The sequence below is a fragment of the Anguilla anguilla genome, chromosome 13, assembly GCF_013347855.1.
Source record: "Anguilla anguilla isolate fAngAng1 chromosome 13, fAngAng1.pri, whole genome shotgun sequence".
Lineage (NCBI taxonomy): Eukaryota > Metazoa > Chordata > Actinopteri > Anguilliformes > Anguillidae > Anguilla > Anguilla anguilla.
Window position 1 is genome coordinate 16,928,053 of NC_049213.1, and position 19,073 is coordinate 16,947,125.

General features: G+C 48.1%; 1 protein-coding gene across 2 annotated transcripts in view; it reads right to left on the bottom strand.

Annotated features, from left to right (window-relative positions):
* Positions 1–19,073, bottom strand: part of LOC118211530 (MICOS complex subunit mic25a-like) — a 77,758-nt gene that overhangs the window by 16,090 nt on the left and 42,595 nt on the right. For both annotated transcript variants that reach the window (XM_035388812.1, XM_035388813.1), the window contains one exon: positions 10,146–10,281. In XM_035388812.1, coding sequence (XP_035244703.1) covers positions 10,146–10,281 — 136 coding nt within the window. The remainder of the gene's footprint in view (positions 1–10,145; positions 10,282–19,073) is intronic.

A 19,073-nucleotide genomic window follows, 5' to 3' on the forward strand; every position in this document is an offset into this window, starting at 1 on the left:
ATTCACCTGACAGACTCCACCTCAAACAGGTCATTCATTGGCCGAGATGGGTGAACAACATAGACTCACTATTATCACTCATTCATACATGAATCTCTACTGAAGCAATAGTACTCAGTATAATATATGTGAAGGAAGGCTGTGCACCATCCAGGACTTGAACCTACAACATCATGGTTGACGGTATATTTCTTTTGACATGTCTTCAAATAACAATTGCTAAGTTGTACCAAATATGGCTTTGAAAGACCTTGGTGTTAATATTGACCTGGTCTTACCTTTGATGCCTAAAACATTTTTCATTTCTGGAATATTGCAAAAATCAGGCATTTCTTATTTAGAGGTTGCAGAGTAATTGGTGCAGACAGTCATGTCAAGGCCAGATTACTGCAATACCCTGTTATCTGGCTGCTCCAGTTATTATTCATTAAAGAACCTCCAGCTTGCTCGGAATGCAGCTGCTCACATTTTGACTAGAATAAATAAGAATCAACACATTACCCAAGTGCATATTACCCCAGAATTTCTAAGAACCTAACAGGTGGCAGAGCATTGTCTTATAAAGCTTCCTCGCCTATGGAATAACCTTCCAAAACATGCGAGGGAATTGGACACAGTCTCGATATTTAAGACTAGATTAAAAATGCACCCTTAAAGTGAAGCCAATTATCAGCTGGAGCTGGAGAAGCGTGCAGGCTCAGTGCATTATGGGCCAATAAACTTTACTTCCTGTCACCCATCAGCAGCTGCGACCCCAGTTTCTCAGCCAGGCTCTGGAGAGGTGGGTAGGCCTCTCTCATGCTTGAGTAGATTCTCTCTTTTGCTGGCAGCTATTCTACCATAGGAAACTTTCAGTAGGGCCATCTCCACTGTATCCCCATTTGCACTTTACGAACTGCCTATTTATTCTTCTTTCTCTCCCACTGCTGGACCCCCCCCCCACTACACTACAGAGCCACGTCTGAGCCTGCAGACTACCTGTCTGGGGTGCTCTCCAGCCCAGAACCCCACCCCTGGACCACCATCACTAGCCGATTAGACGGACTGAAAAAGGGGGTGTCCTTCTGAACCCACTCACTGAGGCTGCCAGAGGAGACTGGGCCCCTCCCCTTGAGTCTGGCTCCTCCCAGTCTAAGTGGGGAGGGGGGGGGGGGGTTAGGCCAGAGTATCGCTGTGTAGCACATTGTGACATGTTCTCTGTAATACGCTCGACATCGATAAAAATTTGATTTGATTTTTTTTTCGAAGTAGGATTTTTCAAAGCCTGATTTTGGGCCGGTCTAGACCGGATTCGGGCGGTTGCAGTCGCAGTGGCCTTGCCGCTGCAGCACGCTCTCCCCTGTGTGGGTACTTCACCCCGCAGTCCTGCAGCCGCGCAGTGGGCACAGGCAGGCCGCGCCGCCTGACTGACCAGGGGAGTCGCCCCTTGCCCCAGATAGCGGCGAACCCGCTGGCCGAAACGTCCCCGAGCCAAGCTCCGAGCCTGTCGGCCAATGGCGTGGCTGGGACCTGACGCCGCACGCTGTAGCGCCATCTTAACAGAACGATCCCCACTCGCAGAACTGACACCAACTCCTCTGGAAGGATGCCTTCAGTGTTTGTCCCCGCCGTCCGTTTTTCTGTTCACTTTTCTTTTCTTACAACTCTTCCTCTCTCACTCGATAAACGTAGCAGCGTTTTTATTGGGTTTATTTTCCTGGTCCCTGTTGCCGCAGGCAAGGCTAAACGCATTAGAGGACAGGAACGGACGAAGAGCCCGAAAGGGTTCTGGAAGACGAACGGAGTCATCCTCTGCCCGGCCCAGAACTACCCAGCATGCCTCTCTGGGGAAGAGATAATCTTCCAAGGCTTCGACGCACAAATAGTGACCCCCCCCCTCCCCAACCCAACCGGGACAGAGTGAAGCGACGAAAAGAGCAGGTTTAAAAATCCTTTTAATTTTCCTTAAGCACACAAGCCACCGTCAATTACACACAGGAGAAAAACGCAACAGGCAAAACAAAAGCAGCTGAACTGTCTGAAAGTCTGCATGGGTTACCATGGTTAATTACCCACTGCTGCTGAACACAAACACTCCGTCACCAGCGCAAGTTTCAGAACACTGTCAGCTGGATGGCGGTATCTGTTGGGTGATGCGCTTTCACAGTGAATTCGACACCACTCCAAGAGCTTCCCACACACTCACAGCCTTTATCTTTCGCCCGCAAAAGGTTTTGTTTTTTTTTTTCTTCCTAAAACACATTTTCAGGAGCAGAAATTTAGTAATAAAGACATTAATTCTATTCATTCACATGCAGAACGTGAAGCCCATTCGCTGCAGAGGCTGCGCCACAGCAGTCGGGGGCCACAGGCGTAAAGCCTTAACGCGGTGCTAAACCTGACGCGTACGCAAACGCCTGCTCAGGGACGCGTGAAAGCACGCCGCGGCGGTCTGTCCAGCCGCTCTGGCATTGTGCTCTTACAGGCAGTAACGCGCCCAAATCTGCATGCAATCAAGGCGATGCATAAAAAGCCACCGTCCCGCTCCCAAAAACGGCCGAGCCTGGGCCTCGGCGGGCGGGGGGCGAATTAAAGCCCTTCGTCCGGCGTGGGGGGCGGTAACCGATATGTAAAACGTAACCGGTGGGATGAAAACGTTTTTGGCCGTGTCGTTGCCGTGCGCCTTCTGCATAACCTCAGCAAACCCACACCGCTGATTCACCAGTAACGGTTTTTAGCAGGAACGCTGCACATCCACACTAATCTTTACACCATCTGGACTGGCTCACAGCGCCAACTGTACACTACGCAAACACACTTATACAGTACGAAGCTCAGCATTTGTAATATACAAACAACTGACACACACAAATAAACAGGTAGCAATGTAAAAGTCGGTTAACTACTGCATTGTAACCAGCAGCTACAGGTTAGTCATAAAAGGCCAGTGACTGTGTAAAACTACACAGGAACTTAGTGACAGCCTCACTAAGCCCGAGCAGCTTAGTGAGGCTGCACTTTCAGCTAGCGGCTCTCGGCGTGCGGTGCGGAGCCAGGGGTTCTGTGAGGCTGCCTGTTGCGGGGGACAGACGGCTTAGCAGCAACACGTTGTGAGGGTGTGATTTTCCCAGGGGGCTGTGGGCCCACGCGGTGTCACAGCAACGGCAGATGCCAGCGTCCGTGGGACATTCCAAAAGGCGCGGGTTCGCTTCGACCGGCGGGCAGCGCCCCCTCCACCCCCCCGCCCTTCTGGCTCACGGCGGCAGCTGGCGCCGCCAAACCCGCGGGAGGTCACCACCTGGCCCCGACCGGGAGGAAGATGGTATTTAAGAAAGAAGGGCTCGGCGACAGCCGTCTGCACCGCCCGTCCGGCGGCGAAAGGGCAACGGGTGGGAGCGAGCGACAAGCCGGCATCGGGCGCTGGGCGAGGGAGCGGGAGCGAGCGCAAACGACCCCCCCCCCCCCCGCCCCCACCCTAACCCCTGAACAGAGAGAGAGAGAGAGAGAGAGAGAGAGAGAGCTCCTCATATACATGACAATGACCGCTGGCGGCCGCATAAAGACATAAAATGACATAAAGACGCGACGAGGAACGCCCGGAGCGCCGCGCCCCCCCCCATACCCCTCCACCCCCCCACCCCCCCGCCGGGCCCGCTGCACAAAGAACCCTGAATAGCAGCAGAAATGTCAGCAGCCCGGACAAAGGAAAAACCTCAAAAGGATTAATGATCAGCACCATTTCAGTACGTACAACCCCCCCAAACCCCCACCCTTCCAAAAATGACTCAACCCTGGACACTCTATACAGACCTCCACTTCTACTAAATTCAGGAAAAGATTTCTTTAAAAGTGTACGGTTGGAAACATTTTTACAAGAAGGGTACCTTTAAGTAAGAGTGAGATTCGGGGTCGGGTTCCCTTTGTTACTGAAAGATAAGCGTCTCTGGTTCAATCTGGCTTGGCACAGCACACACTGCTGAGGGATCGATTCGCTCTTGAAAGGAAAGGGGGGGGGGGGTTGTTTACAGATGGGCCTCAGACAAACAGAAAAAGTTTGAAGTATATCACAAAACTCAATAGAAAAAGGAAATTCCTGATATTCATCACTGCTGTTGCACCTTCTCAGACTCAGGCTTACTCTGTTTTAGGCTGTGTGTTCAAGCGTTCAACTGACTCACTACTGACACACTACAGCACTGACTCCCTACTCACACACTACAGCACTGACTCACTACTGACACACTACAGCACTGACTCACTACTGACACACTACAGCACTGACTCCATACTCACACACTGCAGCACTGACTCCCTACACACACTACAGCATTGACTCCCTACTCACACACTACACTACAGCATTGACTCACTACTCACACACTACAGCACTGACTCCCTACTCACACACTACAGCATTGACTCCCTACTCACACACTACACTACAGCACTGACTCACTACTCATACACTGGAGCACTAACTCACTACTCACACACTACAGCACCGACTCCCTACTCACACACTACACTACAGCACTGACTCACTATTCACACACTACAGCACTGACTCCCTACTCACACACTACACTACAGCACTGACTAACTACTCACACACTACAGCACTGACTCCCTACTCACACGCTACACTACAGCACTGACTCACTACTCACACACTAAAGCACTGACTCCATACTCACACACTACAGCACTGACTCATTACTCACACACTACCGCACTGACTCACTACTCACACACTACACTACAGCACTGACTCACTACTGACACACTACAGCACTGACTCCATACGCACACACTACAGCACTGACTCACTACAGACACACTACAGCACTGACTCACTACTCACACACTACACTACAGCACTGACTCACTACTGACACACTACAGCACTGACTCACTACTGACACACTACAGCACTGACTCTGATCACACTCCTTGATTACACACTAGAGGACTAAATTAGTGGGCAATCACACAAGCGGGGATTTACTCATCTCTGAATGTCCAGGTGTTTTGTTAGGAACAGGTTATAAACAACCATGTAGTAAATAGCCTCGTGTTAAAGTATGCAAGAAATAGATCATTTTACCTAACTTTTATGATTCAGCCTGCTTCCTCTGACCTGGGATCGGCGATGTTTCTTTGCAGTTTAAGTAACCGTTTTGTATTCTTTTATTTCACGTCTGGCAAAACAGAAGGAACTAAGATAAGGGCACTGCGGGGCGGAGAAGAGCCTTCTGAAGCAGCAGTTGTTACGCCTCACTGCACAGTGTCATAGCAGAGGTCCACAGCTGCTCCGGGGAACCGTGTGTTAAAATCATATTTTTCCTTACGGGTTTTTTTAAAGACAGTTAAAAACGCGAACCAGTTCAACACAAGCCCATCCCTCCCCGTCACGCCCACTCACCGCAAGCAACCAGACAAGCGAGCAAGAAAATCCTCTGCAGTGCAGCTACGCAACTGGCAACCACGTCGTATTCTGCCATCTGCGCCGAACACCAAACACGAATGGCTCAGTGGCACCGACGCGGTGCTGTGTATACTGTATTAACTGTGTCAAATCTCAGTGAGCCTATCTGAATGGACAGATAGCACTCTGGGTAAGTGGAATTATGGCTTCACTTCATTTTTTGGAGAACTGTTCCTTTAAAGCATAATGCAATAATTCTTCATTATCCCTCAGTGATGGTAGCTCCCTCTCCCTCCCTCTCCCTCCACTTCCCTCTGCCCACTGTCTTTCATATGGTCTGCCCCCTCTACCACCCTTGCACCTTCTTCCCTGTCGTTTTCCTACTATTTTTCCTTTTTCCTTGCCCATTCTTGTTCTTACTCTTCCCCTGAGCTCATCCAGCTACGAAGATATGTAGCATTTTTATCTAGGAAGGCAATGAGCCAGCTACGACTGTGTGAAAAAAAAAATCTGGGGAAAGTGTTCGGTTATACAGAAAGTATTGAGGATTTACAAATTCCCCTCAAAGTGCATTTATAAACATAACTTTGTAGAAAACAAATTTCAAGAAGGGTACAGGTACAGTAAAGGTATAACAAAATGGGGGATTAAAGTGCAACTATTGGTCATTTTTTAAAAAGTATTCAAGTGAAATTCCATTATTTATTTATTTATTTATTTATTTTTAAAGAAAGGGATGAGGAGCGAGCGGTGTTCCTTCATTCCAAATGGAGCTGTAGTTCAGTGAAGCCACGTTTCGGGGGTGGGTGGGGGTGGGGGGGTCCAGGAGCAGCCGAACGCCGGCTGTTCCTCCGGTGACTCCATTAATCCGAGTGGGGTTGGGGGGTTGGAGGGGTGTCTGCTGCCAGGCTTGTTAGCCGCGGACCGGAGCGGCTTTCTTTAGCGATGGGCAGCGGAGCGGATCGAAGTTAATGCACTCGGTAATTTGACAAAGTGTGTCCTGACGGATTGGTAGCGGAGGGCTTAATCGCGGAGGAGGGAGAGGCGGATGGAGGGAGCGTGGAGAGGGGCGACGGAGAGGGAGCGAGGGATCCGTGGGCGTGGGCCTGGGGGAGTCAGGGAGCAGCTTCCCTTAACCGAGAAAGAAAAACCTGCTGGACGGCCACTGCGGCGGCGGGAAGCGAGAGAGGGCACCACGCTCCTCGCTGTTCCCACGGAGACGTGGGGCAGATGTGTCAACATCGGGGGGGGGGGGCAACGTCTTACGCGGTTACATCAGCCTGCCTTCTCTTCTGCTCTGTCGCGCACACGCAGCGAGGTGGCCTTGGCACATCGTCACTCCACATAACTCAGAACTACAAGAGCCAATAAAACACAGGCCTCGCAGAGCCTGACTGCCAACAGCACCTCATACAGCTCATTTCATACAAGGGAAACTCGCTGAGCTTTCACTATTATTATTATTATTATTATCATTATCATTATTATTATTACTCATATGCACAGGGAAACTCACATTAAGTCTTGAACATAGGTAGGTATATATAGCTGTAGTGGACATTACACAATGGCATAATACAATTTTACTGAAAAGACTGCAGTGATAACTTGCAAGAAATACTTGCGAGAAGTGTTTCTGTATTGACAAAAATTCACACTCTTTTATTAATATGCGGCATGGTTAATTATTCATCACCAACTGCCGTTATTCTCACTACCCACAGTGTAAACATTCGCTGCCTCCAAAATGTTCAGTGTAGTGAGTCAGCAAAACTCCATTTTAGAGGGATGGCACTCCTATCGGGATGAATCCTATGATCTTCTAAAAGTGGTGTTAAAAAGAACGCATTCATCCTTTAAAAAAAAAAACTTTAATTGGGATAAATATATTATGACGAGAACACTTCTTTCTTTTGTGATAACAAGACCACATCTAGCAAAAAACCTTTGATCATTTCAACACGAATGTTCTGCCTACGCACAAGAGAACCAAAGCGAAGGCTGAAAAAACAACACAGGTTTAATTAAGTGTAAAATTGTAATGCTGATGTAGTGATGGAAGCGGTCAGCGGGAATAATAATAAGAATTCTCACCCATCGGTGGTTCAAGTCCCCAGGTTGGGCACTGCCTCTTAATTGTCATGAGGAAGGTTCTTAAACTGAATTCTTTCAGATCCAGTTTAAATGAAATAAGTAAGCTGTCCATGTCGTTCTGTATAAAGGCATCTGCTAAATGTCTAAAGCAGGGCTGCCCAGCCATGTTCCGGGAGATCCTGTAGCTTTTCATTTCAACCCTAATTTGGCACACCTGATTCTACTAACTGGCAGCTGAACAAGATCTCTAGCTGTTGAGTGAGGTGGGCTTTGTTAAGCTTGGAGTGAAAACCTACAGGACGGAAGATCTCCAGGAACAGGGTTGGGCAGCCCCGGCCTAAAGCATTTGTCACAATATCCTGTCACGAAAGTTTGGGTGTACGGATGCACCCCAAGGTCTGGTATCGAAACCCGACAGGCCGATGCTGGCAGCTCCACGACCCCCCATTGGCCCGGGAGGGACGGTTTCAGTCGTCAGAATTTTCTGTGAAGTTCCTCACACCAGCGTCCTCGTACATCAGTGCCCTCGTACACCAGCGCCCTCGTGCACCAGCGCCCTCGTGCACCAGCGCTCTCGTGCACCAGCGCCCTCGTACACCAGCGTCCTCGTACACCAGCGTCCTCCTACACCAGCGTCCTCGTACACCAGCACTCTCGTACACCAGCGCCCTCGTACACCAGCGTCCTCGTACACCAGCGTCCTCACACCAGCGCCCTCGTACACCAGCGTCCTCACACCAGCGTCCTCGTACACCAGCACCCTCGTACACCAGCGTCCTCACACCAGCACCCTCGTACACCAGCGCCCTCCTACACCAGCACCCTCGTACACCAGCGCCCTCACACCAGCGCCTTCGTACACCAGCGTCCTCGTACACCAGCGCCCTCGTACACCAGCGTCCTCACACCAGCGCCCTCGTACACCAGCGTCCTCGTACGGTAGCACTGACTGCGCGGCCTCCTCATAAAGCGCAGGAAGCGGGACGCTGGTTCTCGTTATCGCTCGGCCCGTACGGGTCGGAACAGCACCTTCACGGGACAGGAGGTGCGTCAAACCCACAGAACCCCCCCCCCCCCCCACCCTACCCCCGTTTTTTAATAAGAGCCTCCGCTTCCCTCCTCTCCAGCCAGTATGAAAGGGATTAAATAAACCCCGCACTTCAGCACGGACGAGCAAAACAGAAGGAGCGGTCTTCATTCGCGCGGCTTTTTAATAAGCCTCCTATCTCCGGGACGCTCGGGCGAGCCTTTTCATATCATTTCAGAAAAAAAGAGCGAAAAAAAGGAGGGAAAAAAGCCCAAAAACAAAATGGAATGAGCCTTCACCTCGTCTCCCTCTCCCCGGCGCGACGCAATTTCCATTTATCAAATAAAGCTCGTTCGTTTGCGCCCTTTTATCGCTCCCGGAATTACACGCCTGTTTCTCTTTATCGTAACGAGCCGTAATGACGCGGGGACGTGCTGCCGGGGCGTGAGGGTTAGGGTTAGAGTTATCATTGGCTTTGATGGACAGGGGGGATGAGGGGGAGAAAAGCACTTTGCAGAAAAACCGCCCTGATAAACAAGGAGACGGCAATTTTCCGCCACAGAAACAGATCTCAGAATGTTGTGTACCGCTCACGATGTTTCTATGCAAATGGCCACATCTCCAGTCGCGCTGTTTAAACAGGCCTGGAACGCATTATGCCGTCGGTGACTTCAAAAGCTCCGGCACCGAGCCCGCGACAAGCAGCAGCAGCTCATCCAGACGTTTATCGGCCTGTTAATTCCCGTCCAACGCTTTGACTTGCGACTAAATTTGGAGGTTTACCCGGCCCGTTTTCCTGCGCTCGTACTCTAAAGTGGATTAAAGTCTGCTTTGACTCAGCGTGCGCTCATTTTCCCCGCATGAGGTAAGTTGCAGGGCAGCAGATTGGAGAACTCGCACCCACTCATCTATAGTGCTCTCTCGCAGCACTTAACATTAAGAATCATCTCCTCCACTTCAGCCGCGCCGCCGCTTCCGTACGCGCAGCGCTCACGCCAACCAACGGACCACGGATCGGGATGCACTGGCAAAATCGTGAGGTGACGCTTCGCTAAATTTATATTATTCGTTTGTGATTTCGTTTTATTTACTTTTTAAAATGAAATCACTCGGCGCACAGCGCGGGGCAGAACACGTCAGATTCCCGCTACGGCTTGGAATCCTCCCGCGAGCGCGTTGACGCGCGGCCCTGCGGCGGCCTCGGGAGCGCGCACACACCCGCGGCGCGCCCCCGAAACGCGCGAGGTCTCCAGCTGCGCCGTTTCACACCGCACAGCGCAGCCAGGCTCGCGCAGCAAAGCGCACACTTATAACAGCTAAACACGCCGCTGGCTGCAATCACAACAGCAGTCACACTGTACACACAAATGTTTTGACATGTCAAAAAAAAAAAAAAAACATTTACATTTATTTCAACACGTCGTGCTGTATTGCGGCTGCTCACAGAAAACACCTCTTTCACAAAGCTGTGAGTTTCAAAAGGTTTGGGAACCACTGCTTTAAAGAGTCTTGAAGGTAACCAAGTTCTCTGGCAACGATAACAGGGAAGCGAGGAATCTGAAAATGGAGGCCGGTGTCAGGGGTGGAACACGTGCTCACGCTGGTGGTGGAGGGGCTCACCTTCTTGGCGGCGTTAATGCACTGCATGTACTCTTTGGCCAGGTTGGAGCAGTGGAGCGTCTCTTTCTGGTTGCTGCGGTAACAGTCCAGGACCTGAGCCTGAAGGCCAGTGCAGATGGGGGAGATGGTCCGGGGCCTGTGGAGACACAAGAAGGGGGGGGGGGGGCGGGGTTAGATCACACGGAAACCGCCTCAACCAACCAAAAACCTTCCCATGCACGCAGTTCACTTCTTCAATGTCAAAACGTCAAGAAAATGGAGTAAACTAATCTGATCACAGATTAACGGTGGACTTGGCCGAGCCCTTTGTGATTGACTTAGCGTAAGCTATGCCACCTCTGAAGCAGGCACCCCATGTAGACTAATTAGAACATGAATCAAAATACTGTCGATCATTTGTGGCAAAAAAAAATTTTGTACGTTTTTGAGATGATAAACATTATTTATGAGCTGTGACTTCACTTTCCACCCCAAGTAACTCTGAATTGCTTCAAAGTGGTCTCTGTCATTCTGGGCTTATGAGCGCTGGAACAAAATCTGTATTTGTGCCACTTTAATTCTTTAGATATCAAACAATACTTTGTGACGCCACTCTCCAACCCCTCACTGACCAATTCACCCTAGAATGGTCTCCTTCTTTTGTGCCATACATTAAAAGCAGAAAGATCCTCTGATCTGATGAACAGAAATTGTTTTAATGGTTCAAAAAAACAGATTTGAATTTCTAAGAAAGAAGAAATACGAATAGACTATGGGTGAAAAATAGGCTAGACAGTAGACAGCGACACTTATAAAAATAAGTTTAATTATGGCATGATCTTTAGAATGTACAATTCCGTCATAAGATAAGACTGCACTCCGACATTTTTGAACTGGGTTTCCTCATTCGTCGGCACAAATCAAAAGAACTGCGGGCCCTTTTTCAAGAGAGCAGGGCTGGGAGGCAGCCCACGCGCTTCAATTAGCAGCGCGCTCTGATTGAGAGGGATGGCGGGTGCCGTTTGATCCCGCGCGACAATAAATTGAGGAATTGTGAGAGCCTTTGAGCGCGTTGTTTTCTAACTCCGGAATAATCTCTCGCCCAGATGCGCACAAACACCGGGGGGGTTTCCGCGCTCGCGGAGCCGCTTTCGGCTGTGAATTAGTCACACGCGCGCGTGCTAATCTTACAGGAGAGTAATCCTTGAGTGCTCCGCTGCTCAGAGTAATTTACCTGCTGTTGTTACACCGCTCGCCGGCGCTGCCGCACCGGGGGGAAAGCACACGCAGATGAATGTGAAACGCACGCGCGAGCGAGCCTCTCGCTCTCCTTCTCCATTACCCGCAATCCCGCGCGTCTTTGATGAAATACGGCCGATTCTGCCAGGCATCCTGATTGCTACGCTATAACCCTTTCCTGTTCTCAGAGGTGAAAAGATGCATCTGATGAAACACGTTTTCAGGGTACGAAAATGCCATGTTACTCACACATACAAAGCACTGTCCGTAAGTCATTAATTCAGACAGGCAAAATCTTACATTAAAAGTACTGATATCAGAATGACGCCACGTTACAAGAAACACTATTGGCTATTTTACCTCACACAAATTAAAGAAACTGTATTCCAAAGCAATGCTAACTAATGTTTCCTAAATTGTTTCAAGTAACGTGTCTGCCCATGTCCATAACTCTAGAATGTTTCACATTCGTAACGGGGGAAAGGTGATGTACAAACTTGTGCCGGTCGTATAATTAACAGATGAGAAAAGCCGCCCACCCCAAAAAAAGTAAAGATTTAATAACATTTTTTATAAATAAATAAATTAACATACACATCAGCCTGACAGTTGCTGTTGGGATCTGGATCTTAAGGACAACTGATATGAAAACATGAACCTATAACTGCAGCTGCAATCTTACGCGAGGCGTCTTGCAAAAAATAAATAAATAAATAAAACGGAGCGACGGGTTTATCTGACTTAAGCAAATGCAGACGCGTGGAGCGTTTTCCCCGTGTCTGACAAGGAAAATCGCTTTTCCCACCCTTCAGCAGTCACATTCTCTGGCGTCTTCCACATATAAATGCTTCCTCCAGTCCCCGCCGCATCGCTGAAATGAATTGGTGCGGAGAGACAGGTTTAACCGAATTACTGATGGAGAGAATATTCATTAATACAGCAGTCAGACAGTGATGTATGTAACAATGATAAATAGCTCAGAAACAGAGACCAGCGGTAACCGTGGCAACCTTTCATGTGGGGCAACCGCCGCAGTTCACGGAGCGGATGGACCGACAGTCCGTTCCAGCCGCATGGGGGATATAACGCATGGAGAGGTAGTTCCCTACACACCAGCAATGCGACTGTTTGAGAGACCGGTATTTACGGAGCCTCTCCACTGTTCTTCAATATTAAGCCTCTCTTCATAATGCTGTTCATTTTCACCCAGTGCTGCTTTTTATCAATAGGTGGAAATTAGAAGATGCTCAGGGAGAATACAGGACAGGAAATGAAGCAGATTTCCATCCTTGACATCAATGAACCAGTTTCTCCAGTGTCCCTGCCATTCATGTAGGCTAGCTAGGGACTGCAGCATTCACTTCTTATGTGCATTAAAGTCAATTATGGCAAATCCCTTTGGATATGCTGTCTGATGCTCTATATCAAAGCAGATTTTAGCTCGGAAACAGGATTGGCATCTGAACAAGCATTCACCTTCCCTAAACTGCTGTGCAGTCTGTCCGTCAGTAACTGCGAGACATGACTGGAAATCCCAAAATGGGGATAAGGAAAAATGCATTTAAAAAAGAGTAAACTGCAGCTCGGTGTTGCAGAAAAAGTTCAAGTATCAAGAATGATATGATACATTCTGTAACTGCTTAAGGACAGCCTTCGAGTCCTATTTGGTTTATTTTGCCAAAATGTTTTGGGGTAAAATAAACCAAATTTAAAGTAATTTGCTGACACTATAATAAAATAGCAATTACAGCTAGCTTGATCTATGGGGTGGGTGCCTATTCAGAACAGTGACAGACAAAAAAATTTCTTATCTTTGTTTTGAGAGGCTTACCACCCCTCCGCCCACCCCCCCGTCCCCATGCTCTCACTCTGGGACCCCAATTTGCATTTGTTTAAAAAATTGCGAAGTGGTGGAGGAAAAGCTGGTGTTGCTGTACGCTGTAAAATCTTGTTCTGAAGCCTAGAGAATGCGGACAAAAGCAAGGTCCTGCCCACAGCCCCATCCCCGCCTGCTGGTAAAAAAAGAAGGGAAAAAAAAGCCCCCCCTAATAACATTCAACATCCCAATTAACTGAAACATGAATCAACTAAAACACAAAGGCCTGAATTTTCGCTTGCATCTCAGGCCCACTTTTTTAATTAAATCACATCAAGCGCCTGGGCCCACTGTAATTGTAATGACCATTACATCATAGCTCCTTTCTGTTTTATAGTCACAAGTATATTATATACACCAAGGAGGGGGGGAGGAGGAGGATGAGAGGGGGGAAATATACTTCGATCAACATATTTTTTGATCGAACGCAGAAGCCCATTCCGTTTAATTGCCCTCGCGGAATATAAATACAGCGGCCGCCTCTTTGTGCCGCCAGATAAGGAACCGTCCTTTCATTTAAAACAAACTGCGTTCATCAGGGACGAAAGCCATCTAATAGGACAGGCGCTTTAATAAAGGAGTCTGAAGCAGAAAATTGGCTCGCCCGAGCCAAAGCGCAGGGGCTGCCTGAGCAGAATTGAAGGTGAGGTCTTATTAAAAATATTAGCCGAGCGGCTTCGCTAACTTTGAAGAGCGGGCCTGTTCGGATGCTGATTTTTCCATTTCGCGTGTGCGAGCAAATAATGAACTGCCCAAAGTTTAGACATTAATCACCAAAGTTTCCCATTATTTTGAAACACACACACACACAAAAAGAGATTCTGAACAAAGTCAGGCTTGTGATGTCTGTGAGAGGCAGAAAGAGTAAAGAAATGAGGAAAAAAAACGAAATGATGCAATAGAAAAACAGTGGCTATTAACTTTTTTCCTGTTAGCGTGCGAGTGTGATTATCAATGAGAAGAGAAACTGCCTTCCCTTGAGAGATGTCTAACCTCGCAATGACAATGCCGCAGAAGGCAGAAGCCAAGCTTAGCTCATCCCTTTTAGTCGTTCTTGTTCACCGGAACGACTTAAAAGATTAATTCTATTAATATATATCAGCAAGGAAACATGTGGCGGCACCTTATGGCAGACAATGTACCCATGGAATACACAACTAATATAGAACTTACGTGAGAAGTCTTGGTGAGAGCAGTTTACTTCAGTCCCAAAACCAAACCAGAAACTAAGCTCCACTCTTAACCCAAAGCCCAGTCCTAAACCTCTGCGTACTCACTCTAGCGCTGTAGCAATAGGTAGCTTCCATGCATAAGCGTCACATATCACTGGGTAGCCGAGACACACTGCTTAATTTACGATTGTGCAATTGCATTCTCTGGATAAACAGTTGTGTGAATTAACACATTCATTTTTGGAAATTAATCACGTGCGGGCCCTGTCTTTGAGAGATTTACAACTGTGTAGTTGTCTAAATAAAGGTTTCAGCCAAGAAGCGCATGCCCTACACAATATGGCATGTACGTGCTTTGAGCAGTCGCTCTCAGGAATCCAGGCCAATAGAGGTTGCCCTGGATCAGATAATCACATGACCGTCTCAGCATGTTAAATCCCACGCCTTCTTCAGATGTAATCACTTGCGGTACCTTTCATACGAGACTCCTCCCCAGTCCCACCCCCGAGCCATTCATGTCCTCCTTAATTGATGCACTCATCCTCCACACAGTGAAGGATTAGCCGCTCCTGGCAGTGTAGCAGTAATAGCGCCGAGGTCAAGGGCACAATATGTGATGCGTTAGCCTTTCCCCACCCCCCCCCCCCCCCCAAATTGTTGCGCTGGAGCTACAGTAGGCTCGCCTGCTCGGGTGCATCTGAGCTCAGTTTTCCGCCGTGTTATTTTCTGCTGACCGAGAACCCGTAGCTAAACCCGTCGCCCTCGCACGTCTGCTGTAGGCCAGGCTATAAGAACTGCAGCCACAGCTGTGGAGAAAGGGAGGATTACAGGTGTGTGTGTGTGTGTGTGTGTGTGTGTGTGTATATTTATGTGTGTGTGTGTGTGTGTATGTGTGTATGTGTGTGCGCATATACCTTTCCCAGGATGGGCAAAAAGCTGTGGACTTTCCCATGACCCTGAAACAAGGTCTCAGCAAACCTTCATTATTGTCCTCTGTGATAATACACTTATTCTGTGTACGCATATCGATTGATAGCTACGGTAAAATGAATACACAGTTATCACTGGAAGCACAGGTAGCTGTATATTTACAAGCTGCACCAGTGTGACAGGTAGTTTCCATGGTAGCTCACTACCGAACACTATGAAAGTACAGTCGTCCCCTGGCTGAGGCATACAATGCGGAGTGTGTGTGTGTGTGTGTGTGTGTGTGTGTGTGTGTACCTGTACGTGTGTGTGTTTGCGTGTCCCTGCCTTACGTTCTGCATTACAGGGTGGCATGAATACCACTCATCTGCTTGAGACAAAAAAATAAGAATGCTTGATGACAAGAAGAGACCATTAATCCCATCCAGGCCTGTCATTTTGCCGACTGTCAATATTCAGCACTGTATCCAACCCGGTCATGAACACCACAAAAGGTCTCCATGACTTGACAAGCACCAAAATACTTCTTTTCAGGGAAAAATTCCCATTGAATTCATATCCACCCACATTTGAGGGCTCAATCTGAAACATCAAAGAGCAGCTCCTCTCCATGCTCAGTTCAGTGCGCCCCAAACTCTGAGCCCATTATGCACTTAGTGAGAGTGCATCCGCTAATTAAACTCATTACATCCCACAAATGCAGCCTAGAATATGTTCAAATATGGAGTTATGCAAATACAACTGCATGTACATGACAAGCAATGCAGCGTAATGAGCATGTAATGAGCGCAGATCTGTGTGGTGTGAACGGTGAGTCATGCGCGTCTTGCAGCACACATCAAACCCTCCCACTGTTAGGGATCCACTGGCCCAGACACTGCTGGTAAGCCCGTCGTAGCACAAGGATGTTGCTAGTGCTCGCACGTTCCACATATTGCTAGTATTCTAACGGGAAGGATACAATGCAGAACAGCCAACCCTTATTTCAGCATTGCAGGGAGTCTACAAGACGATTACAATTCAAGTTATGGAGGATGTGCTCATTGCGACGTGTGCGAGCCGCAGCATTCTGGACCAACTGGAGCCGCGGCAATGTTTAAACCGCAGGACAAGTCATCGCAACCATCCAGCCCGGGCCTTGCACGGGCCTGTGCCAGCCTTTCACATTTTCCCTCCAGATGAGATCCATCTCCACTCCCCTGATCTGCTGCTTTTTCTTCACACCCATTTTCAGCTCAAATTTGGAACGCCGGACCCAGCTGCACTCCAGACTCGTTACGGCAACAGCCTCTGTCAATTTGGGAGATCTGCTGCGCGTCGCCCGAATGGGCCTCAGGCAGCGAACCGCCTCGTTTCCCCCTCTGCAGTGCAGTAGCTGAGGTGCTAATGACCGAAGCGGCAGGAGCGCGCTGACTGCAGGAGCATCGCTGGAGAGCAAAGGGGACAGGGGTTAACCTGTGGACAAAAAGTCTCCGTCCCGCCGTGACGCTGTAGCCAATCATGCCTGACCCATCAGGACACCGGGCCACAGCCAACACTGCACTCCACACACCTGAATTAACTGGCTGCTCCTATCCTGTCCTTATTCCTCAGCTGGGAAAGATCGATGCAGGATGATTTCTTTAGTCAATATGAGATTAAAGCCAGGCAGCTACACCGCTGCTTTTTGTGGATTAAGTTTTGTAGGTTGGTAGTCATTCCTTCCAGGAACTCACTGAGATACAGCAGTGACAATCACTTTGGTCTTTGTGGGAAATGAGCAGCACATTTGTGTGCTGTTGACAGAGCAGAGAAATCCAAGCTAAAACTGAGCAATACAGAAGCGAGGGAGAGCACGTGAAAACTAAACGACAGTGAACCGAACACTGAGCCTTGCGGAACACCAAACCCTCACAAGCGCACATTTCAAAACGGATCAAACAAAGGAACTTTCGGTCACGGTGTGATAAGCAGTGAAAGCACTCCAGGGCAAAGACTTCCGGTTCAGAGTGCTCGTGCTCTCTCTCCCTCCTTTACAATCCTGAGATCCGCCGTGGCGAAGGCAGGACAGAAATCCGGTGAAACCCAAACAGGTGGTCGACTAGAGCCCGCAGACAAGGAAAGGTTGTCACGGGGCCTAATCGATGCGGTCTCAGAGTTCCAGCCCACCCCGAATGCAAACCAGGCTGAAACTCCGGTATTGATTGACCACTGAGAGGCCTGACGGGGAGCTGAGCGAGCCGGAGGAGGAGAGGTGAGAACCGGGGCAGCAGCGCAGGAAGTGCACCGCCCAGAGCTCCATGACCCGGTCAACCAGCCATTACTACAACTCTCTCACAGCCAGGCTCCTTAAAACCAGCGTTTCTCAAAATGCAACTTTCCAAGAAGTTTCATACTTGCGCTGCAAATAACCGTGTCATTTCACAAAAATATAATGAGAGGTAATGGTGTTGTACAAATGATGCCTTTCTAACTATACAGAACTATACTACAATGTGTATCGTTCTCGGTTGATAAAGCTTTAATAATAATTACATTTATAATGAACAACTTTATATAACACCTTTCATAATTTATTTGCAGCCCAAAGTGGTTCACAGAAAAAAATAGTACCCAGAAAACAGAATAACAGTAAAATAAAAAGGGATTCTTAAAATACTCAAATGAGAATACTAAAATAATTTGATTAAAATAAAATCAAGATAAAAGATAAAATAAGAAAAATAAAACCATAAAATCAAGCGAGCCAATGCTGTCGATCTCTTTAAAAGCAGCAGCTGCTGGCGCCTCTTTGATCTGCAGAGGTAGGCTGTTCTGCAGTCTGGGAGCATAAGAGTGAACCTTGAGATGCAGACAAGTCTCGCATTTGTGCATCGCAGGGCACAAAGATCGGGATGATGTTTTTCCGAAAGTTCAACAAGCTATTCTGGTGCCAGGCCATTTAGAGTTTTAAAAAACAAGCGACAGGCAGCCAGCGCAAAGCTGCAAGCACTGGGTGTAATACGAGCTGCCTTGTTTTGGCTAATTGTCTCATAGGAGCATTTTTGCCATTTAAAATGGTAATCTCTCTACACTGTGCTTTGGCCAGAAAAAGCACATTACTATAATCAACTCCACTTGAGACAAGCACGTACATTTTTCAGCCTCAGAATTTGTAAGAAATGGTCTAACTCCAGCCGTTAGGGGTGTGCGGAGACAACAGTACGCTAAGCAAATCTTTATCCCTATCCGTATTTGGGCAGACAACCAAAAGTGGGTGTGGCTTCAACAAGACGTTACGTAGCAGGAAAGAATGCCAGTTCTCTGGCCTAATGCACATCGGCGTTGCGAGTCTGCTTTCAAAGCAACTCATGATTATTTCATGAACTATAATAACAGAGCATTTCTTTTAAAGGCTGAATCTTACAAAAACAACCCCCACTAACCAACATGTTCAAAATGATTAGCCATTATGTACAAGTGCATTTCATAATAGCCTCTGGGAAGCACTAGTGCTATCTGTAGCTGTAACAGACACGATAGGTGCTTGCTATGAAAGTTGTAAGTGGGATCTCAGAAAAACTTTATGTCAGCTTTCTGAAACATACAGCATAGACTAATAAGAAAACAGCATAACAATACCCTGACTATAGAAATCAGAAATCCTCTGAATATGTTGACTCAGAGAAATAAATATATCTGTATACAGCACATTATGTGCATTTACAAATAGGGTCTTTTGGGTTAGAATACATCCCTATGAGCTGTGTTCTGAGG